The sequence below is a fragment of the Onychostruthus taczanowskii genome, unplaced genomic scaffold (genome assembly GCF_017590055.1).
Source record: "Onychostruthus taczanowskii isolate IOZ18803 unplaced genomic scaffold, ASM1759005v1 scaffold1, whole genome shotgun sequence".
NCBI classification, from domain to species: domain Eukaryota; kingdom Metazoa; phylum Chordata; class Aves; order Passeriformes; family Passeridae; genus Onychostruthus; species Onychostruthus taczanowskii.
Window position 1 is genome coordinate 6,613,798 of NW_024496525.1, and position 24,413 is coordinate 6,638,210.

Genomic DNA, 24,413 nt, shown 5'->3' on the forward strand with positions numbered 1-24,413 from the left:
TTGCAAGAAGAGGAGGTTATCAAAAACAGTAATGAAACACTGAAACTTGTCACAAAAATGCTTCAACACATTGCTATTTCTAAGAATAATATTGCAGCATGCTTTGCACCATTAGAAGTACATTAATCTCTCATCTTCTCATTCAGGGGAATGAGGTTCTAACTTTCCTTCCAGACATCTTTCACAGGATACCCCAAATTATCATTCTTTAATTAATTATCAAGAGAATCATTAAGTTTCATTACTTACCTAACTTATAATTAAGACAAAAGGTGAAACAGAAAATTAAAAATAATATTTTGCCTAAATTGGACAAAACTGTATTTGTGTCCAGGAAAAAAGCTTATGTCTTGGAAGTTTTTGTTACAGTAATTCATTACAGTACGATACCAAACTGTGAACAGCTAATAACATAGTCAGCAGAAAACAAGAAAAGCACTGATTTACTCTCTTTACAGATCTAAGGGCTAGCACTTGTCTCTGTGCTGGGTAAAGTGTTTATTCTCAGATGAAGACTGACAAACTAGGCCTTAGTGGCTCACTACCAACTTTTATATATGTTTTCCTATTGATTCCTGACTTGGGATCTGTAATGAGGTAGCAGCATTTCAACCCCTATTTTTGCATCCTGCTGACACAGACTACTCTATGTGAACTGCATAAAGCAACAACTTTGGCTCAAAAAAAACCTAAAGCAAAAGAAAACAAACAAAAAAAAACCACACAAGAAAAAGAGAAAAGTCAATTGTGTATGTAATTGATTAGGCTAGGAGAAAAGTGCACCTACTTTTTGCTTTTCTGAAGAAACAGCAGTAAAATGTATACTTGCTACTAAGGAATTAAACCTTTGTGTAATTTAATGTCTTCACTTTTTTTCTCCTACCATTCACTATAATTGCAACCAAGTTAGAAAATGTTTTATCTGAATTTGAAACATCACTATAAAGAGCAGTGATGTGTTTTATTCTCTGATGTTTTACGAGACTTAAGAAGTAAACTTATTTCCAAGGGTGAGAGAAAGCAGAAAGTTATTCTACAATAATATTTGCTAGCCTAGCTTCACTGTAAGACAGCTAATTTTCTTATAAAGCCTATCAGGAAGCTGTTCTAGGTTAACTTTTAATTACAGTAGAGTGGTTTTTAGCAACTACAGGACTCAACATATTGCCACAACATCAGCAGCTGATGGCAACCTGACTGCTATTTGCACAGGTTTTAAACAAACTTCTAAGCATGAACCAGATCCTCTCACAGACCCCATTTCTAGAAGTCACAGCAGATTCAGCCTTGCATATTAAGGGATTGCTATGAAATTACTCCACAAAACCCAACCCTATATATTAATCCTGACTCCCAATTAGAATACAACCTTTAGAAACAACATGAAAAATACACCTGTTCTTTAGTGTTTTAGGACAGACCAGAAAGGGATTTAGTAGCATGAAGATCCCATAGTAGGAGACATTCTCTCCACACCGTGCTGGCAAGCTTGCCACAGGCACTGCATGGAGCAGCCCCAGCTTTTAGTAGTAGGAAGATCCCATAGTAGGAGACATCCTCTCCATACTGTGCTGGCAAGCTTGCCACAGGCACTGCATGGAGCAGCCCCAGCTATGTAACAGGCTACTCTCCACACCCGCCTTTACTGCAGAGAGCCACACCACCAATCACACTCCCAGATCCACCTGTGCTTTCAGGCTACACCCTTCCCAGTGCCTTGTAGGGAGGACCAAACTATTCACTCTCAGTGTGGGAGGACATCGTTTTTATGTCACAATAGAAGAAAGGGGGGAAAAGGTTTAGGTTTAGTTTGGCTTTTTTTAAATTTTTTTTTTTTTTTTAACTCTTCATATTACCTCACAGTGCTACTGAGGAGATGATACTGGTGCTACTGGGTGGAGGATGCTAATTGCTCATCTGTAAACAGCTGAAATGTGGAGTCTACAGTCCCATTAATCCTGCCCTTGCAGTTCATCTCAGCTGCCTGCTGCACTTTTTGAGTATGCAAGCTCTATCCGTGCACTGTCTGAGCCCTTTGCTTTTCTCAAGACAAAATAAGAACACCAAAGCGAGAGTCTTTCCGAATAAGAGCACTTACATAAGTTTCTTATTATCAGGGAGTGCTGAAAGGGGGAAACTGTTTAAAATAGATCCACACAGACAAAGAAGTCCCGTGACAGCTAATAAAAACAAATTCTTGCCAACATGTTGATAGCAGCTTTCTGTAAGTTGCCACTCAAACAGTAGTATCTTCAATTCCATTCCTTTTATTTAATGTTAGAATTTGTATTTATGCATCTTTCTGCTCCACACTTTTAACAGCTATGTAGGCCACAGTCTCCCTTATCCTAACTTCTTGTAGCTGCTCCAGCATGGTTGAAAAATCAATCAGAATGGCTTAATAGTCCCATAGCTGGAGAAAGAGTGGAGTTTTAACATGGATTTTCCTCCTAAAAATAGCTGTCAGTGCTTCTTACAAGAAAATTGTAAGGGCATCATGCACTTTTGCATTAAAGGACCTAATTGTGTGAATGTGTCCATACAGAAATCACAAGATGCATCATCAATGTCCTACTGACCGTGAGGCCTCCCTGAAAAAGAAGAATTTGCTAGCATTGCTGGTACATGAATTGCCTAAAAATGCCATGGAGATGAAACATAATAAACAAGGCTAAAATTAGAATATGCAAACACTCAGCTGACAGTATTTTAGCAGCATTTATACCACATTCTTTAAAGTACAGCAGAGTGGTGCCTCACTGTAAGAGATTTCTACCAAACAATGATTCATGATGTCACTGGGATAAATTGCAATTGAAGATCTTTGCAGTTAAAACTCTCTGTCTGAAGTACAAATCTCCCATAGTATGATAATGAGCCCCCAAGAGCATCTTCTCAGTTTTGAAGGGTTTTCTCTCTGTTATGGTTCATCTTAGCCATTTTTCTAAGAAAGTTCAGCCTTTTGTATTGTCAGTCCCTGCCTAGGAAACAGTTCTTGTTTAAAGTACACTGCCAGAGGCAGAATTACAACATATATTAAATGCCTATCAATTTCAGGGTACTGAAAAGAAACAAAAATTAGGAACTCTGAGGAGGAAATGTGGGCAGAATTTTGAGAATAGTGTGAAGACACCTGGCTTATCAACAGGGAGCTGTGGAAATCTGTGGAATAACTAGTGGCGCTGCAAGGTGAGAGTATGGAAGTGAATATAAATCACAATTTAATGTAATTGCATTTCTTACAAGGATTTGCCTGGGAAAATTAGTTGAGAGGTCCTGCAAGTCTTAGCAGTTTCCCTAGAATTTTCTTGGATTTTAAGTTCATTCTGAATAATTAGAAAAGTAACTTCATATTTCTGTCTGACTTCAACTCCTTTGCTAAGTGTGTATGTAAGACTCCTCACTGAATACAGCCTTGTCTGAAGTGGAACATGGCAGTGACTGTGTGCTTTAGTAGGAGGTGTGAAGAATAATTTTGACATTCAAGACTATTGGAAACAGTATGTAATTCATTGCCTTGCAATGGAATGTGGCCATAGTTAACAACTTGAATTTGAGAAAAGAACTGCAGAATCTCAGTTTTAAATCCCTTTTGGAAGGTAGCATCTCTAGTTATACAGTGTTTCAGTGCCAATACAGGTTCATCGTGGAAGAAGTGGTGCTATTTTTTAAACAACAAGTTTTAAATTCCCAGAGATGTTGCATGGTTTATATTGGCAAGAAATCCCAGCTGCCTCACAAGATCTGCCCATTCCTGTACTCTTCTTTCTGTTCTCTGGAGGTCTCCCAGGAAAATTCTGAGCAGGTCAGACCTGCTTAGTGTAGAAGAGCAGATTAAATCATGCCCTGAGGTGTTGTGAATACTCTTTTGTATTTGCTTGAATTGGCAGTGCCTGGAGGTATAGTTGACAGATTTCAGAATGTGAAAATTATTAATCCGGGGGTGCCCCAAAACACTGGCACTTTATGGCAGAACTAAAATTACTTTTGTTGCAGCAACCCTTTAATAAGCTATTTAGAAAGAAAATCCATATGAGCTACCCAGTGAGTAACATTTGCTGTCCTACACAATTGTTTCTTCTTCCCTAGGCCATATTTTCTCTGAGCATGAGCTGAAGAAAGCCATCAACAGCTGCATTGCTTCATGAACAAAATTAAATCGAGCATAAGTACAGCAGAATGATGGAAGCCTGAAGGAGGTGTGATGAGAGCTTTCTTAGAGAGGACATACGGCCTCTAAAGAAAGGGCCTTTGGAGGACACTTGGAGATGGCACAAGTGTTCATCAAGGAAACAGCAGCAACAAAGCTCTTCTCCTTCTTGTGCTGGGTGAATATATTTGTTACAGCCATTCAATGGGCAACTGGTTTTGGCCAACCTCCAAAAACAGCTTTCCATGTTAAACTGATGTGGGAGGAAGCTCTTAGTGCAAAAGAAACCCATAGCTACAGAGAAACATCTGTACGTGTTCGACTTGTCCCTCCTTGCAGGCTCTGCCCTCAGCCAGCTCTCTGCTGTAACCCAGCAAGGCAATCCCTGTGAACAAACAGCACATGTACCTGCTTATAGACCCGTGTGCTCATGCACAGGTGTAGGTACCACCACAGGTTCTGAGACAGCCTAATTTTTCATGCAAATCTTCTTTCAGCTGCATGAGCCTCTTCTCACATCAGACTGGGTTTCACTTTTCTTATTTATCCTTGTGTCCATGAGGTCAGACATCAGAATTCTTTGCCACACAAGTAAAGCCTGATGATACTCATCATGAGCAGTGTCACGGTAGCACCAGATTGATTAGAGAACTATGTGCAGCCAAGAAAAGTGGACTTAGAAATAGATGAACTCTTTGCAATTCAAAGTTATCTGTTAAGTGGTACTGATACTAATGCATGTTGGATATAGTTCTTTAATCTGGATGAAAGCAACCTGCAAAGAAGGTATCGTTAATTACTTTGTACAGATGTTAAAACTGTTACAAATAGAGTAATCTGCTCTGGGTCATGATGTAAATCATAGGCAAATCCAGCAGATAGATCTCCTCATCCATTAAACAGAGTTAGGTTTTACATGAACATAACATCTGCGCAAACTGTCGCAGCTTCTGCAGAGTCAGTGATAGACAAGTGAGTTTTCTCTTGGTTTATAGACAAGGCAGTGGGATGAACGTAAGGCTGTTCTTTCCCCTATACCCATTAATCCCATAAAAGTGTTCTCAAGCTCGTATCAGGAGCAGATAGTGACCAGCACAGAAGTGGTGAAGTTCACAGGTCAGAGAATTGCAGGTGGCTGAATTCCCGCTCTCAGCCACTCTAAAGGGTTTTCTACAAACATTGCTCATTTGTCCATCCCTTCTGTAGAAAAACCCACAGGATACTCTCTGAGAAGGTAAAAACCTTTGAAGAGTTTCTTCCTGATCTTTTGCTTAGAAATGAGAGAATTTACCCATCATGGAACACCCTGGAAATCCCTTATGGCAGATCCTTGGGAATTCTCAGGCATCCAGAGATGCTTGTATTTCCCAACACCACTTACATGGGTGCCTTGTGCAGCTGCTGTGTTCTTCACTCCAGAACACTGTCCATATTAATAGCACTAGTCCTGGAGCATTCTTTATTGGTCTGCAGCATGGAAAGATATATTCAATCCTTTGGGAAATGTTTGATGGATTAAGCAGTGAAAAATTATCAGGGAGAAAACTATTAGAAAGCAAAAGAATTAGTTGTAGATGTAGGATGCTGATGATAGTTGTATATTTCTGACCACATCTGCCAGGGAAACATACAACCTTCAGTTTTTCATAGGCCTTTCCAGAACAGTGGTGACTGCAAAATGGTCTGGAAACACTTCTCTGGAGATAAACAATGGAAATGATCTAACATTAAAAATAACTCTAAAGGCAAAAAAAATCAGAAACTGCTTTGAAACAAAGGAAGGGCGGAGTAAGCAACCCTTTTGGAGAGACTTATACTCTGTTTTGTGCTGCTTTCAGAACCCAGAAATATCAATGAAGGTTGTGTCAGAAATCTGTAAGCCATATGCCTATAGCTGTTATTACAAAATTTACAGCAGCTAAAATTAGTTTTGAGTAATTTATCTTTTTGCCATTGTTTCAGCATGTGCTGTGACATGAAAAGAGGAAGTTTTGTTACAAAAAATATTTTAACCACAAAAAGATATTTTGCAGTAGAACAAGTGTTCCAAAGATTTAATTCACTATTGAGCATTAGATAAATCATAGGAAAAGCAGTTTCACTGTGGTAACAAGAGAATTAAGTACAGGTAGCTAAGTAATTTGACTCTTGGGCTGCATTTTGAATTTTTTCACAGTTCGCTTGTAGCAATACAACAAAGTACTTTCTTGTAAATCTTTAAATGACATATGATGGAAAACAAGTAAAACATTTTAGAATTTTTTAAAATCAAAGCTTCAGGTGTAATTTTGAAAGCTCTAGATTGAAAAGCATCTTTATTCACAACTATTACTTCTACTGACATCAGGAAAACTGTGCATATCTCTGATTTTCTTTTAATGCAGAAAGTGCCTAGGATCTGAATCTTACAAGTAAAGAGTTTGGAACTTATAATTATCCAGTTTTTCACTGGCCTCCCTTCTGCCTAACTTCTTAGAACTGATCTAAACAACACATATTTTCTCAAAAATACTTCTGTGTGACTGGCAGGCCTGGTAGGAGCTTCTGTCAGATGCTATTCTCACTAGCTAATTTCATCTCTTGGTTCTGTGTACCTCATCATATCACAAATTTTGAGACAAGTGATTAAATTGTCAGATTTGCTCATAAATACAACAGAGAAATTATAAGGACTGAGTTTAATGGAGTGATGGATGAATATGAGCTCCAGGCTAGAAACGTTTAGAAGGAAGGGGACTGATGTCTCCAGAAAATCCATCAAATTCAATTAGCTAGAATAACCTTCAAAGAAATTCTGTAGGAAGTGGCTGCACACTCTGCATGTGTAGCCTTGTGTAGTCTCAAGAAAAGGAGAGATTTCATTACTGAAATCTTGTCTTTTATAGCAACAGCTCATCTTTTCCCCACCAGTGAGATAGCAATGGCCATTGTGTTTGTGACCCATCTTTCTTTCTAATACTTTCTATACAATGTAATGGATAGAAGTGAGCTGAGAATTAGTCAGTCTTTGAGTGTACAAACCTGAACACCTGTCATGTTCTCTGAATCCATCAGTAGCAGAGCTGAGGAAAAAGACAGAAGTCCTAGATGTGCATGTACAGCTACAATTGAATTAAGACTATTCAAAGCTCAAGTGAAAGTTAGCTAACCTGCTTTACCTCCTGCAGAGTTTTTAAGAAAAGGAAACAAGATTACATCCAAAATGCATATGTTTCTTTCTTTCCTCTCACTCTTACATCGCTTTTAGGATTTGTAATGGCGACCCTAAAATCCAGAGAAAGTTAAAAGGGATAAGCTGGAGAACAGAATAGAACTGAAATCAACCTGTTTCTGAGCATAAAAGACCTTGTTTGAGGGTGAAGCTGGAGAAAAATATAATAAGAGTAGTATGAAGCATGGACCATAAAAAGGGTCTTCCAAGGACAAAATGGGTGTTTAGGGGAACATGTGGACCTAAATCTTCCAGACTACCTTGTGGACCTAGATGGGGCTGGTGGTGTTATTTGTAATAAAATGAAGGTAAGGAGAGTTGATGCTTCTACTGAAGACAACTGTGATATGGTTTCTCATATATGCTAGGGGATTACTTGATACAGTTCTATTTTCAGTGCTGTACCTCTGGCAAGGCTTACTGGTTGTGGGATGTAAGCAGGGCCTGGCAAATTCCCTCCTGGATGGTGCTAACTTCACCAGATGAAGTGCTCATGAGCGGGATGACTCACACTACCGCATTTCTTCACTATTACGCAACTTGCTTTTTTTCCCACAGTAAGGTTTTCTTTTACAATTTTTTTCTGTGATTTTTTTTCCCCCTTTCAGTAAAAGCGCCTGCCTTTATCATGATTTCACCCTGAAACAAGCAAGGGAATTCAGTAATGCAACCTGGCAGGGTGTCAAAAGTCCATTTTCTCAAGAGGAACAGGAAAAAGGTAATAATGGTTTGAGCAACTGGAAAACAAATACGTCCTATGTAGACTACAATTGGTTCATCTAAGTGAACAAAAACAATGAGCTCTGAGCGCTGAGGAAACAGCGCAAGGCTCCAGCAGGGCCAAAAATAGACGGGACGAGAATCCCTCCGTTTTTAAGCGCGGAGCGGCCGGAGGCGCTGCGGGGCGGCGGGCGGGACCGCGGGCTCCCGGCGCCCCCCGCAGGGCTCCGGGGGCTTCACCGCCACCGGACCGCCAAAAATTTTAGGTCCTACCGGCAGCGGAGCAGGAAGAGTTATGGACAAGCGATATATACGTGCAAAAATTCTGTCATTCATACGCTAACCCGTCTTATTCTTACCGGCTCTTTTAGCAGCGTAATTGGAAGGGGAGATACCGACATCACGAGAAAGAAGAAGGCAGGTATCCTTCATAAGTTAGTTATGTTTGTGTTATATTTTGAAAACTGCTCAGGTACCAATCACTGACACTGACCAGTCTGCAGTCCGGGACTGAACTGGCTAGGCTCACTCCATGAATCACGTTTCCTTTGTCCTACAAAAGCTTCAGCTGTACAGTGAACTGTACAGTGCCTTGATGGTGTGCACGACCAAGCCCACTAATTAAGACCACCAATGTGAGAAAGACAATAATGTAAAGAGATAACATGAATTAATTCTGGATTGTAAAGGCAGAGTTCTTGACATGTCTTCAACCCTATAACATGAAACTCCTGCTCAGTGCATGTCTCTGGCTGTCTGTGGATCTGGGGCTGCCAGTACTGGGAGATAGCATCACAATAAAAACATGATGTGTCTCTCTGCCCACACTTAACTAAAAGATCAAAACAGACTTGGGTCTATTTTCATGTAAGTATGAGGAAATCTCCTTCTAGCTACCTTATGAAATAGAATGGATACAGTATCATATCTGAGCTTAGTCACCAGGCAAAGAGGAGACACTGTAAGGGAAAATCAAGACAGAAAATTTTCCAGTAGTCATCCATTTTTTTAAAGAGGCTCCTCTAACTAATTATGCTAAGGATTTAAACTGGGATTGTAAATAAAAGGAAACAGCAGGCAAATGTCACCTATTATCTCAAGACAATGTGTCAAAAAAATTACAATGAAGACTGAGACAGAAGAGAAGGCTGGAGGTGGACCTTATTGCAGCCTTCTAGTACATAAAGGGGGCTCCAGGAGAGCTGCAGAGGGTCAATTGACAAGGGCAAGTAGTGGTAGGACAAGGAGTAATGGCTTTAAAATGACCAAGGGTATGTGTAGATTAGATATTAAGAAGAAATTCTTTAGTAGGAATTTCCTAGGAAGCTGAGGGTGGTAAGACACTGGAACAGGCTGCTCAGGAAAGCTGTGGCTGCTCCATCTCTGGAACTGTTAAGCACCAGGTTGGATGGGGCCCCGAGTCATCTGGTCTAGTGAAAGATGTCCCTGTCATTGGGACAGGGGGGTTGCAACAAGGTAGAGGTTTGAAACGAGAGTATCTTTAAAGTCTCTTCCAACCCAATGCTATTATATAATTCTATGATAATTACTACTGCAATGACCTAGTTGGTCTTATTTTACATTGAGGTTTATTATTCTGGATAGTAAGTTAGCTCAGAAAATACAAATTAGGGGAAAAAAGATATCAGCCTCAATTGACAAAAGGATTGTGCTACTCCAAATGAAAAGGTTATCTATTCTATGCCCATAACCTTATAATGGCAGATTTAGCAGGGTGATGATTTGGGTATGAAGCTATGATTTGCCTAGGAGTGCTGTTATGTAATGAATGTTGTGGTTTTGTACGTTTAGAAATGAAGTTTGCATCTGTATGGCTTGAACTCAGATGCTTCATTTTTTGTGTTGTCTTTCTGAAGCTATTCAAGGGGAGCTTTGGTGATCTGAAAACTGTCCCAAAGGCTTTGTTTGACAAACTTAAAAACGAAACAAAATACCTTGTTTACCTTCTTGGATTTGTTATTTCCAAACAAAATCTCACTTGCCCTCACAAACAAGGAGACTTGGTCGTTGCATGGGCGGAAGGCCTTGAATGGGAGATGAGGTGCCAGAGGCAGTGCAGGGTGCTCTGAGTGAGTGCTGCACCATATGCTGGCCGTGACACTGCAGGGTAGTCTGCTGCTGCTTTATTTTTCACATGAAACATGAAAACAAAGATCAAGGCTATCAACACCTATAAAGATTTCAGAAACCTGAAAAGTTTTCTGTAGCATCTCTCCTGAACTCTGGTGAGAGCATTTGCATTGCGCTAATCACAGTTCTGCAAATAAGTTAAATATTTGTTCCACACATTTGCGAAACTGTGGCACAATGTTGCCAGTGTGGCAGCATGGTTCTGATATTCCCTTACAGGAGCAGCAACTCAATCTATGACTAATCAAACAAAAACTTGGATTGAGGTGATACACAGTGTGCAAATGTTAATCATTACTAAGCCAAAGTTAACCATTATTTCTGTTAGGTGTATATCTTCTAGTGCAGACAGAAATCTCACTTGAAAGTGTTTCTTTGTTACATTTTTCTTAGAGGGATGCAGATGTATGAATGATTCATGTTGCATGTGAAATTATGCTGTGACCTATAATAGCCATTGCTCTATTTTGTTATGAAACCAGATCCAAGCTAAATTTAAAATCCAAGTCTGTCTGTAAAATCTACTGCAAGTTTCCAGATTTTGGCCCAGAATTCCCACTCTCCAGTGTTTTTATCTTTTATTTTTTACAGGTCATCTGTTTTATGGAGAAAGAACATATAGCCATCTGGGAGATTAGCATATATATTTTATGAAGCAGAGTAGAGCTCTCTCTTTACTGACTCAGATGCTCAAGACCCAGATTTGCAGCCTGCCTCCTAGCTAGCACAGCACAGTTCATAAAGCTTCTGTTGCCAGTGGCTTACCCCTCTCCCCCTCATCAAGTCAAGAACAAACCTACACTAAAGTGATGTTGGAAAAGCAGTACTGTTCTAAAGTGGGGGAAAAAACCCAGTCTAGCTTTACAGCCATGTAGAGAGGCAATTTTTAATGATAACAAAATCCATTTCTCAGTAAAGCTTACATAGTTTGAGTAAAAATTGTCAGCAATTGATCAAACAAATCTGGCTACTGGAGTGAGATTAATCTCCAGACTGGTATATGTGGCTATATCTGGGGATATAGGCATGGAACAGATCTGTGGTATGTCCTCTGAAATGTATAAAAGCCAAATGAGAGTGCTGTATGAATTTAATATGCAATATAAATTACCACAGGATGTAAAAGGAGTGAGCTGCAATAAGATGTGCCAAGGGGCATCTCCTTAATCTTTTATACTTTCTTATTGTGCTGGTAGAGATGTGCTTGGTAGAGTTGGAATTACAGTATGTTTCTAGTACTGCAGTGTAGTTGGACTGTGCCCACAGTCTCTCCTTTTTTTCTGATATTCCTCTTCCTTTTGTTTTTTAATACCATTCTGGTTGGGTTTTTTTTCCTTGACAGAACTCAGATACTTGGAGCCTAGACTGCCAACATTTTGATATCCAGTTAGATTTGTAACTATGGACTGCCATGTTTTAATAAGTTATAGAGCTGCTAAGTCCAGTGGTAGTCTACACAAGCCTCTAGAAAACACAGGACAAAAGCTGAGATTCATAATCCTAAATTTGTATTAATAATGATACTGAATAAGCAGAATACTTTCCATTGCTTCTTAAAACAAAGACTGGGAATAGACTGGCCTTTTTGTTTACCATCTAATAATTTGTTGGTACTTTTAAAATGTAGATGCAAAAATGAGCCTGAATTAAAAGTTTTGGTTCAAAGTTCTCAGTTTGAAGAAAGTTTGAACTACATTCAGAGTATCATATGCATTTTGCAGGTTAGACTGTTCTTTTGAAACACAGAACAAAATCTTAACATAAAAAAACTTTAGGAAGCAGAGTCTGTATTCAAGCACAGACTTTAGGAACTGGATCTGTTATACCCAGAATCTAATTCCCATTATTCAGATCTGCTGCATAATAATGGGAACAGATACAGTTTTATTAGGGAATGCATAAGAAAAAACTTTCAATGTAGCATTTGGGCTATATGTTCATCAGAAAGGCATGCACCATTTTAAAAATCTGTCTGTATCTTGCCAATGCTAAAATGTCATCTTTTAGAGACTGCATGCAGACACTCTTTAACGTTCTTTGCATCTGCCTTTTGCCAGTTACTGGAATATGAATTTAACATTTACTGACAGTTCTATTTACCTTGATGTTAAGAACAGCCTACCCAATCTGGCCAGATCTTTTAATCAGAAACCAGTTTCTGACATGGCTGGTAAAAGATGCCAAGAGAAGTCTATGAGATTGGGAAAATCCTATGATGGCTCTTCAGAGTACTTCCCTGGACACTCCAGGCACAAACGGCTTCCTGAGCCAGTCACACCACTTCTGCAGAAACAAACGTATAATAATGGAAAATAAAAAATAAAGAAAAGGGGGGGGGGGAAAAGAGAGAGAGAGAGAGAGAGGGAAAAAAAAGAGGTGTCTTTTGAGAAGCAAAGCTGTGTACTTTGATATCAAGGCGTTCCACAAGATGGCAGGGTTCTGTCTTGGCAGGTCACTACAGCAGGCAACCTGAGCCTCTACAGCAGCAATTTTTTTCCTGTCATAGTTTTCACCATCAGTAATATCACTATCTACTTTAAACCTATCAGTGCTCTACAGCAGTGATCAAAATAAGTGGCAAGCAGCTGAAAGACAAGAGGCCTCTATTTTCTTATGTCTTACACTTTTTTGTATTACAATATTTAAAGTGCCATATTAATGTAAAGTATTATAATTTCCCACTGTGTGAATTGAATAAATAATTTTTTCTACATAAAATTAGACAGAAAATTATTGCATGCAACTGCAATTACTTTAATTAGGAACATTAACAGCAGTCTTTCACATTCCATCTCAGTAATCTATTATTTGAACTCCAAACCCATGAATACAGCTATTTGTTACCCCTTGTCTTCATGATCAAGACAAGGTAACCTAAAGATGGATGTTCTTGAAAAAGCCAGGTGGCTGTCCCTTTCACCTGCCCTGCTTCCTTGTGCCGGCGTTAATGTCTGTGTGTACAGTCCTAATGCAAGTCAGATCAACCTAAAAAGCTGATTGAAAACTAGCTGCTTTTACTCAGAGGCTTAGCTTTCAGCTAGATAAATGAGCTGAAATGACTCCACAGCCACAGTCACTAGTGTTGCAATCAGGAAAGCAGGTCAAGCATGTGACAAGGGGCAGGAAAGTCCCTTTCAGCAACAGAGTAGTATTGGATAAGCTTACACTAATTGTGAAAACACACCCTTAAGTAACAAAGGAATAGTGGAGAGGATGCATCCTCAGTTCTGCCCTCGCTGACAAGAGGCAGTGGAGAGAGAGGAGAAAACCCAAAGCTCAGTTCTTAGACAAATTCAATTGAAAATTTGTGCTGAAGCATGCCTAAATCTTGCATGCATCACAGTGAAATGTTAGTTCTGACCTCAATTTGACATGTTTTGGTCTCTATTTGTAAAATAAGGATACTAATATACCAGCTCTTTCTAGACCATGTTTGTTTGGCTTCTGTGAGAAATAAAGGCTCTGAAGTTTGGGGAAGAGAGAAAATAGAATAATTGTAGTTCCCAGTAGGGTTCTCTGCAATACTTGTTACTAAGGTTCAGTTGAGAGGGGGTGTATTCCCAGAGTAAATGTAAGTAAATTCAAATATTTTACAAACAGTGATAAAGATTTTGAATGAACTCAGAGCATGCTACGTTTAAGATCTTCATCGTTCTATTAAAAGCCTAAACCCTGGGGCTCCCTATAAAGGTACTACAGCATAATGCTAATGCAAGGATAGATAAATAGACAAAACCACAATGCACAAAATTTAAGAATTACTAGGAGCTACTCTGTACATAAACCAAACCGAAGGTCTCACTCGGGGATGGAGAATTTTTAAAAAATCTGTCTTGCAGAGAAGAATTGTGTATTTGCATTTAGCAAACAATAAAGAATAATGAAGCCCTGCATTTTATGTATAAGTGTGGAGACATCAGATGTGGTCACGGTACTTGGGCTTCTCCTTTGGCATCAGTGGGCTTTGTTATGATGAAGCATGAACAGGGAATTTTCATTTCCAGTTTTGCCACTGGAATTCAAATGAGGATTAAAAAAAAAAAAAAGGAGTGAAATGCAAAGAAAATCTCCAAGTAATATCACCAAGTGCAAACAAATTCCATTGATGAGATCTGGTGTCTCCACAAGCTGTGAAAACCCTGGCAGCAGGGAGATGGCATTTTGGATTTTCAGGACCGAGCAGCTACATGCTGATTGCAAGAGTGAGAAGTAAATTCTGTTAATTTTTAACAGAAGCATTCAGCAGGGATACACCCACGATAACCTCGTGCAGAAACCATCTCAAACCCGTGCTTAAGTTCGGACGGGTTATGGAAGTCCATGGCCCAACAGAAAACAGAGACTGTCGGGTTTCCGGCCCGAGCCCGCGCCCCGGGCCCGCGGGGCAGTGGCAGTCCCGGGGGGCAGTGGCGGTCCCGGGGGACAGTGGCGATGCCCGGCGGGGCAGTGGCGGTCACCGCGGGGCAGTGGCGATGCCCGGTGTGGCAGTGGCGGTGCCCGGGGGGCAGTGGCGGTGCCCGGCGGGGCAGTGGCGCTCCCGGTGTGGCAGTGGCGGTCCCTGCGGGGCAGTGGCGGTGCCCGGCGGGGCAGTGGCGGTCACCGCGGGGCAGTGGCTGTCCCCGGGGGGCAGTGGCGATGCCCGGCGGGGCAGTGGCGGTCCCCGGTGTGGCAGTGGCGATGCCCAGCGGGGCAGTGGCGCTCGCGGTGTGGCAGTGGCGGTGCCCGGGGGGTACGACACCGAGCCCGGGGCGGCGAGGGCCGGCCCAGGTGTGCGCCGCCTCCGCCCGCCACCAGGTGGCGCCTGCCCGCTCCGCCCTCGGGCCGCCCCACCCCGCCTTTGGCCCGTGTCATGCCCCTCTCTCCAGCCAATGAGACGCGGTGGGGAAGGCGGAGCTCGGAGCGCGAGACCCAATAGGAAGCGAGAGCTGACCGTGCGGGGGCCAATCGGGGGCGCACCGGTGAGTGCGCGACTCCGGGGCCGGGGGCCGGGCGGGGAGGGGCGTGGCCCAGGGGGCGCGGGCCCTCAATCAGGTGAGGGCGGTGCTGACGGACGGCGGCAGCGGCCAATGGCGGCGCGGGGGCGGGGCCTGCCCTGCCCACCCCTCGCGCCGCCGAAGCTGCCAGAGAGTCAGGTGGCTCCGGGATGTGCGGCGGCGGCGGCAGGAGGCGGAGGCGGGCGCGGAGGAGGCGGCGGATGGGGGGGATGCGGCGGCTCCTCCACGACACACGCTGCCTGGTCTCGCCCCTGCCCGCGCTAGGCTGAGGCGGCCCCGCGCCGGGAAGTCCCGGCAGCGGCACCTGGTGCCGGCGGGCGCCGGGCCGCATGAACAATAGGCGGCGGTCCCGGCCCCGCCGCCCCCCGCAGCGCCCGGCTGCCGCGGGCGCCTCCCCCTATGGAGCAGCCTCGCCATGGAGCCCCTCACCGAGCTCAGCCAGGAGGGCGCGGGCGGCGGGGAGCCGCCGGGCGACGGGCCGCTCTGGACCGCTGTCTTCGAATACGAGGCGTGCGGCGAGGACGAGCTGAGCCTGCGGCCGGGGGACGTGGTGCAGGTGCTGTCCCGGGACTCGCACGTGTCCGGCGACGAGGGCTGGTGGACGGGCAAGATCGACCAGCGCGTCGGCATCTTCCCCAGCAACTACGTGAGCAGCGGCGTGCAGGGGGGCGGCCCGGAGCTGCGCGCCCGATACCCGCCGCCCCCCGCCATACAGCGTAAGGGAGCCCGGGCCCGGGCAGGGGGCTCGGCGCGGCCCCTCCGCCGAGAGGGAGGGAGCCAGGGGAGAGGCCCGGTCCTGCCGCCCTATCGCGGGCTTGGGGTGGGTATGGGAGAGGGAAGGAGACCGGCGGAACTGCCGAGCTTGTGGCGAGAGCTGAGGTTCGGCCTTCCCGATGTCCCTGGCGAGGGGCCTGGCCCGGCCCTTCCGTGGGTCCTGCTGGAAGCCGGTGCCGCCGCTGAGGGGGAAGGGAAGGCCCATCCCGGTGGCGAGCGGCCGTGGGAGGCCGCGGGCCCAGCCGGCGGCGGGGTGGGGGGGCCTGCGATGGCCTTCGGCGGCGAGCGGAGGGGCTACGGCGTCTCAGCCCCCCAGCCCTGGGGCCGCCCCAGGCCCCCGGTGTGTTCCCTTTCCCACCCGCGGAGGTATTCCTGCTGCTCCAGTGCCCTTCTGTCTTCCAGGCTAGCGCGCCGCTCCCTGGAAGGCAGAGCTTGGCTCGGTGTGTTAGCGTTTCGGCGACGCCGGGAGCAGTTTCCCATTGTTAAGACCTGTGTTTCCAGGGGCTGGTAAATTTTCATCTAGCGACAAAATCCTGGCGGCTGGGCAGTGGTGGAGTCACCAGGGCTCTGGTCATTCTGCCTTTAAGGATATTCTTAGAGAAAGGTTGCTGGGAGGGATGCAGTTGTTTTCTGAAGCGTTGATTCACTGCTGATACTCGTTCAGTGTTATCCTACTTACTAACCAAAAGCTTTTAATTTCTGACTGAAAAATTCCTAAGTTGACTTGTGTTACCAGGTTCCTCTGCCCTCTTACAAGTTCTGTCCTGAAATACCTGTGGATGAATTGTATCCACGTTTGGGTATCTGGGCCTGCCTGAGGGTCACTTGTGATGCTGAAGGCACTGAGACATTGGTTTGTTTCCCTGAATTTTGGTGCAGTTTTGAAGCCTTTGTTGGAGACAGAGAATAGGGCTGTTTCATCTCGACTTTTTTTTAGTCACTATGTACAATTGTGGAAAGAGAAACAACGTGGAATGACTTTCTAGATCCTGTTTATCTGTCACCGTTGACAATTCAGGCAAGGATGCTTTTTTTTTGGAGGGGCAGAGGAAGATCTTCAGACTAGTAGGCTTTTCTAGAAAGTAAAAGAGTGAAAAGATGCTTTGTCCTATCTAGGCTGTATCTCCAAGGAGTACAACTAATAGCTTTTTTTTCTTACTTTGTATTCTGCTTGAAAGCATTTAGGTAAAATTTGTAGCATTGCCCTTGGGCTTGTGAAAGGAGTAGGTGCTGTTCCTTTCTTTCATGCTGCAAGAGCACTGGTAAGTTATTTTTTCCCCACACACAGAAAAAGCTGTGAATGAATGCTTATTAGGTTTTGCTTTTTAGAGATACTTAGGAGAACCATTTCTATAGAACTTTTCGAACCCTCAGCTCCTATCCTGTGTTGAGTATTCAAGTTCAGGCTTTGTAACTGTAGATTCTCCTGTCTTGCTGCCTCTTCTATGGTTTGATAGCTCACCAACAGTTGAGGAGTTGTACCTTCCCCCTTCATCTTTGCTTTACTCTTCCCATGCCCCTACAGAACTACACTACTTCTCTTCTGTCAAGTCACCAGCCATATGTTCATGACAGTGTAGAATTTATTGTCCTCCAGAGGTTTGTGTAATGCTTAAGGAGTATGGGGCATTTTTAAAAAAACAGTGTGGTTTGGACAGGGGTTCAAGTTGGTTGCCATTGAATTGGATTTTCAAGTTGAGTATTGAAATCCTTCGCAAGGAATGCAATCCACTTTTAGAGCTGATGATGTTAGCTTAATAGCTGTTTGGAATAGGAATCACCATCTACTGTTTAATTCTTCATAGTCCAGTAAGTCCAGTTTTGCAGGAGTGATGCAAAGTGTCATTCTGGACATGCACCTCAGCACAGAACCTATTTTTACTTGCTTTCCTAAAGTTTATCCATATATTTAATGAAAATTTGGGAGTATAAGTCCTAGAGATTCTGTTTCTACTGAGAGCTGTCCTAGTTTAGCTGGTAATTTTAGCCATCCATGTAGTGTGCTTGAATCTTGCCTTGGTGAGGATACCATGAATGATAAAAAGTAGCCCGTAGCAGCTCTCAGAAGGGGGCCAACTTGAGGGACTCTCATCTGTGCTGTGGGTTCTTAAATACTTAAGACTGAATTAAACAGTTTAATCATATGGTCTAATAAGGGCTGATTAAACAGCACCTACTTTGCAGTTGTCAACATGGCCACTGGTTCATGGCATACAGGCTCTGTAATTCCTTACCAGCCCACAGAGGAATGAGAGCATTCTCTTCTTGAATTCTGTACAGTCCTATACAACACATCTGCCAAATGACACTGGAGTCAGTGTGTTTAGAAATGTGACAAAACCCAAGTATTTTGTGTCCTAATGTACATGTATAACTCAAACCATGAAAATTAATAAACTAATTCAGCAGAAAATACCTTTTAAAAATCCTAAACAAAACATTTTAAAAAATCAGGGTGTTTTTATGAACAAGCTACCCAACAGGGTAAGCTGGCCAGTTTGCCTTATAGAAGTACGCATTTTCAAACTAAACTGAGGTCGTACTTCCAGATAAAAGAACATTCAATGTCATGCATTAGATTTCATAAGGTTGTACTTTCAGATAAAATAACATTCAATGTCATGCATTAGATTTCATGTGGAAGCTGGAATCTCTTGGTTTTTCTGATGGAAAATGGTGGCGGCACACAAAGTGTTCTACTTTCCAGCCCTTTCCGGTTTTACTTCCCACCCCTATTAATTTGCGCCTCCAGCAGGGATGTGCTTTTTCTCATGGAAAATGGGTGGCGGCACACAAAGTGTTCTACTTTCCAGCCCTTTCGGTTTCCTTTGCCCATCTTGTTCTCCTGCCTGCCACCTTCCTGTCGCGCTTCTCCCCAGCATCGGGGCGGATGGGGGGAAGGGGTTGTGTGGAGGGGAAGGCCGGGGCGCTGCCCGCGGGGCTGTCCCGTCCCCGTCCCCGTCCCGTCCCCGTCCCGTGCCCGCTGCCGCCGGAGCTGTCCCTTCAGCACCGGCGGGCCGGCGGGCCCGGCGCCTCCTTGACGTCCTCTTAATCCGTGAAATGGCCGAGCAGTGCCCGCTGTGAGCAGCACCTGAACGCTGTCTGTCCGGAGCTGGCAGGGCAGGAGATCACCCTGGTGGTGTGGGGTGCGTGTTTGTTCATTTCCAGTCTTTTAACTGACCTTCTCCCTAGGAACAGGTTAAGTGAGGATTCTAGCAGTGCTGCAATTCTGTTGACTGAAGAGATAGGACTCAACATCTGATTTCTGTAGGTCTTTTACTAGTGAGAAATAAAAGAGTGACTCTTGGTGTACTCTCAGTGACAGAGTAGTCTCACATCTGGACTTATTGTCATTACAGTCTTGTTCTAAAATTTCAGTGTTTCTGGTCAGAATCTACTCCTTTCATGCTTTCTAGTAGTCTCTGTCTCAAGCATTTGAGTACCAAGGTTGCTACTGTAGCACTGAAATCTTCTTTGTTGTGCAAATCCTTGAAGCTCAGAGTGTTACCCAAAATATGTATTCACAGTAGAAAAAAAGTAAATTCTTTTTGTGTTCTGAACTGGAAGAGACCTTTTCTCCTTCTGGCAGACTTTCTTGGTCAGTTTTCTATCTTGTTTCCTGTTGGCCTTTTGTTCATGGAACACTAGGAAAAGCAGCAAAGGCATCTTTATTAAACTAACTCATAGGACTAACTTAAAAAAGTAAGCCAACTTCTAAAAATCATGTTCAGGAAAGGTAGAGCTCAGACAAAATAAAAGCCTACAGCTGTGGATAGAAGAGTTTGTATTAACTCTGTACAGTTTTGTGACAAAGTCTTGTGCTGTAGGCTTATACATACGAAAGGCATTTGATTGGAGTAAGGAGACTAGTTTATTTAAGTGGGATCTAACCTGCTCCCTTACATACTTAATTTCCTTTGTACTAGACCAAGTAGGGAAACCATGTTAAATTTGGCATTTCAAATGCAGGAAAATATGAAAAGGCTTGGTCACTTTTTGTTCAAATCTTGCATTATGGTACTCCATCTTGAAAACTTTTTAAAATGTCATTGACTGTAATTGATAAGCATGCAAATGTCATACAGAGTAGCATCAGTAGTAGCCTTCCACTGCTGTAAATTAAGCTGTGTCAACATGTGTTCATTGGTTAGTATGTGGAATTTTCATTCTACATTAGTCAGTGTTGGTTGGGTTCTTTTGGCCACCTGTATAAACTGTGTTTAGTGTACAGTTGTACAGGATAATTTTCTCATTGCTTTTGCTCCAGGTGCAGTTTGTGTGCTGAATTGAGACAGCTGCAGCTGTAGATTTTTTTGTGTCAGCCTGTTAAGTATAGCTGTCAGTGTATGGGAATAGGAAGTTTTTATAACAAAAATGCAGTATGCATTAATCAAGAAATGTTTTTCTTATTGCTTGCTCTGTACACTCAGTATGTGGTTTGATCCATCTGTTTGTCACACTGTTGTTGGTAATGTCAGAACTGGTTAACAGATCTCTTGTGGGGAACAAGTCTGCAAAGCCTGGAGAGGTGTGGAAGAATAAGTGTGATTTGGGAAGACCTAAAAGATAGCTGTGGCAGTTCAACAAGAGATGTTTAAATAAGGGACAAATGGAGAAGCAGATGCATTTTGTGTTGAGTTTTAGCTATTTTACTTATGCACTGTATTGTGAATACAGTGAAGATTAGTTGGTGAGTGTGTTTTTCATTTTCAGAATGTGGTGCTGTCACTAAGAGTTTATCCTTAAGGGGGGTAGGGGCAGGGGCATCAGGTTTATAAGGGTTTAACTGTGGTAAGAAAAGGCTATTCTGTTATTTTATCACTTACAGTGAGTACTTCATGCCAGTTTTATGACACCGCAAGGTTTGTTCGGCAGTGTCATAATACTGTTCGGCACTGAAAGGTTGTCAGAAAGGCCCACTGCTTTCCTTTGTAATGTTTTGGAATGAAAATTGGCCCTTCCTCCAAGGGCAGGGGTGAGGTCGGCCAGCATGGAGTGATGTACAGACTGCATAGTTGCTGAATGCTTATATCTTTTTTTTCCTCTTTCCCTAGTCCTAGAGATCGACTTCTCAGAGCTTGTTCTGGAAGAAATCATTGGCATAGGGGGCTTCGGAAAAGTGTATCGAGCTATATGGATAGGAGATGAGGTTGCTGTCAAGGCAGCTCGCTATGACCCTGATGAGGACATCAGCCAGACCATTGAGAATGTCCGCCAAGAGGCCAAGCTCTTTGCAATGTTAAAACATCCCAACATCATTGCCCTCAGAGGCGTGTGTTTGAAGGAACCTAATCTTTGCCTGATCATGGAGTTTGCCCGCGGAGGATCGCTCAATAGGGTGCTGTCTGGTAAAAGGATACCTCCTGACATACTGGTGAACTGGGCAGTGCAGATTGCCAGGGGAATGAACTACCTGCATGAGGAAGCAATTGTTCCCATAATTCACCGTGACCTCAAGTCCAGCAACAGTAAGTGCTACACAGTGAACAGTTAGGGTTTTGGGATATGGTTTTGGGGAAAAAATCATACAAAGAAAAGAGGGGAGTAATGTTAATTTAGTGAACCACTGTATCCTCTAATTCAATCCCAGAAGGGTTTTATTTTTATACAGTATGGTGCTACAGATCACAGGAAACATGCTTTCCTCTGTAAATGTTTTCAATCTGTAGAAGCAACTTAAATAATTGGATGCAAAAGCAACTGTGAATGAACCATGCTTTGCTACTAGTTCATATTCATATAGTGTCTAGGTTTTATTGGCATTTCAGCAGACTTCTGTATGTTAGAAAGCCTTATTGAATTTAGAATGTGTATTATTTTTCCACTTTTTGAAAGAAAAAGTGCTTCTTTGTAAGGATAAATGCTCCTAGGCTTTCTTTATACTTGCTAGATTTGGGTGTATAGATGAGATGCAAGCCTGTTTTCCTTATGGGAGATTTAACCCATCCCAGCTGAATTGGATCTTCTCTTTATCCATTGCAGAGCTGGTGGTGACAGAAACATTAACTCATGTGAATAAAATGTCCTTGTACACCCAGGACTTCGGCTGATATTTGTGATGCTTTACATGATACAGCTTGCCTGTTAGAGGGCAAGGGGAACTGAACTTTGGTAGTTAGGATTGTGGAAATCATGGTGATTTCAGCTGCTCTGTAACACTGACAGCATTGCTGTGTGTTGTTTGGGTGCTGTTCTCATAGTGTGTCTCTTTTCACAAACTTTAACTTTTCAGTCAAACACACACATAGAACATTATATATGAGTGTGGGAGCAAAGTGATGCAGTGGTTTAAAGAGCATAATTTTCTTTCCTGAAGCCTGTATGCAGCTGTTTAGCCTTTCTCTCTGCCTGTCTGTGTCTGGATGGCCAGAGCAAACACAGACCTGCATGTTGGGTGTGGTGGTTTAGATTGGTGTGTTAGATGGACTCATTGTCATTTATGGCTTGAGTTAATAAGAAGCTGTATGAACTGGGTGGCTGGGATGCAGGCATATGTTCCCTTTTGCTTTGAGGGCAGGGACATTAAGAAAGAGGTCTGATAGATGGTAATTTTAATATCTTAAATAGATTGACTAGGATTAACCATTGCAATGCTGTAAATTTCCAGGCCTTGCAGTATCTTACTATGTTTTTTTGGTCTCAGATATTGTGGCCGTGAATTTACTTAGTTGGTTGTGGAAGAATAAAAAAAAGGATTATTAGTTTTTGTTAGTGGAAAAATAGGAACTTTAAGAGCCTTCAAGTTAGTTTCTACAGTATTGTTCTTATAGGAACAAAGTTTCCCATTTTGTTAAGAGTAAGGCAGTCTTAATGTCAATAAAGATTTCCTGAAGGTCTGAACCCTTCCCTTACAGATGGCAAATATATGGGCATGTTAATAAATGTTGTAAAATTAAGGAATGATTGCTGCATTACTTAATGAATGATTGGCTGCATCTGTGAATGAGAAAGAACTGCCTTTCAGTGCTGTGCATTTCCTCCTTACCTAAGAAACAATTTACTTGCTTATTTTGCTAACAGGCCATTGAGATTTCCTTGCTAAGTGCTAGTTGAACATTTTTGAGGTTTAGAATGAAAGTTATTTCTAAGATAAAAAGCTGTTAGCTTCTAGTACTTCACTGTTTTATTCAGACCAGAGACTTCTAGTTGTAAAAGGGAAAAGCTTCAGCAAGAGAACTAGGCCAACCAGAGGGACACCCAGTGCACAGTGTTGCCATCCAGACAGATATGGATGCTAGAAAACATGTGGATTGTCAGCAGCAAGAGTAAATGTCTCTTGTCACAATGAATCAGCAGAGTCTAATTGTGCTGCACTGTAAATGATCAGTGAGAAGTTGCTAAATGTATTACTATAATTTCCATCATTTGGGAGGAAGCAATAGTAAAAGAAAGGGGAAGAATGAGTGAGAATGCCTCTGAAAGGATTAAGAGATGTTCTGTGTTTGAAGGGGAAAGATAGAGAATTTACATGGCGGTTGTGACCACGACAGCATCAGGTCTAGTAGAGAAGTGATGGATATAGGACAATTCTATCCCAGATAAGGCTGGAGCAAGCAGTATTACATTTGGGAAACTAAATGAATGTAGGAGCTGGTACTGGAGGAAAGGACTTAAGATATTTTAAGGAAAAATTATTGGTTTGTTTTTCTCTTGAAATTCGATAAATTAGTAGCCTCGGGCATGGGCTTGACATATTGCAACAGCTGTTTATTAAACAAAATGAAGTTCCTCATTCTGTGCTGTGTGGTTGAAGAGAAATTTAAAATATATGCTATTTTAAACATTTGAAATACACGTTATTTTCTGAGTGTATCTACAGAGCAAACATCATAAATATTAGATTATTACAATGGTGGAGCTTTTTTGTGGTGATAAGGGATTGTAGGATGAAAAACTTTGAGCTGCCTAAGTAATGTCTTTCTTGATTACTCTGTCACTGCATTGCTGAAATCCCTTTTCTCTTATATATAAGCATCTTAGAAATTTCTCTGCTCTGTTTCGTGTGGAAAGCTTTATACTAGTTTTGTAAAGATTATTGGACTGAGTATATTATTGCATGCTGATTAATATATAGCTTGCATTTTGTCTACTTTTCTGATGAACTTAGTTTTCTTAATTACCATGGATAATGGAGAGCAGGTTATTTCGTTGGCTTTGTGCCTATAGAATTACAAGCTTGTAGCATTTCCTTTGCACAAGCTACCACCCACTAGATGACAGGCAGTGATGTGTCTATGGTGAGGAAAGAGTTTCTGCTTGCAAGAGCTTGGAAAGGATTCTTGCAGATGCATTTCTTACGTGTACTAAACATCTACAGGCGCTGTAGAGCTGTCATGGGAGCATCAGCTATATTGATCTATTGATTGGTACTGCCTGCGTTAAGTAATAGGTTGTGATTCTTGTACATCTCATC

General features: G+C 42.6%; 1 protein-coding gene across 1 annotated transcript in view; it reads left to right on the plus strand.

Moving 5' to 3' along the window:
• The first annotated feature begins 15,376 nt into the window (after positions 1 to 15,376).
• MAP3K9 (mitogen-activated protein kinase kinase kinase 9) overlaps positions 15,377 to 24,413 on the plus strand; it is a 51,510-nt gene continuing 42,473 nt past the window's right edge. The window contains exons 1-2 of the mRNA XM_041399403.1: positions 15,377 to 15,942; positions 21,055 to 21,468. Coding sequence (XP_041255337.1) covers positions 15,642 to 15,942; positions 21,055 to 21,468 — 715 coding nt within the window. The 5' untranslated portion in view covers positions 15,377 to 15,641. The remainder of the gene's footprint in view (positions 15,943 to 21,054; positions 21,469 to 24,413) is intronic.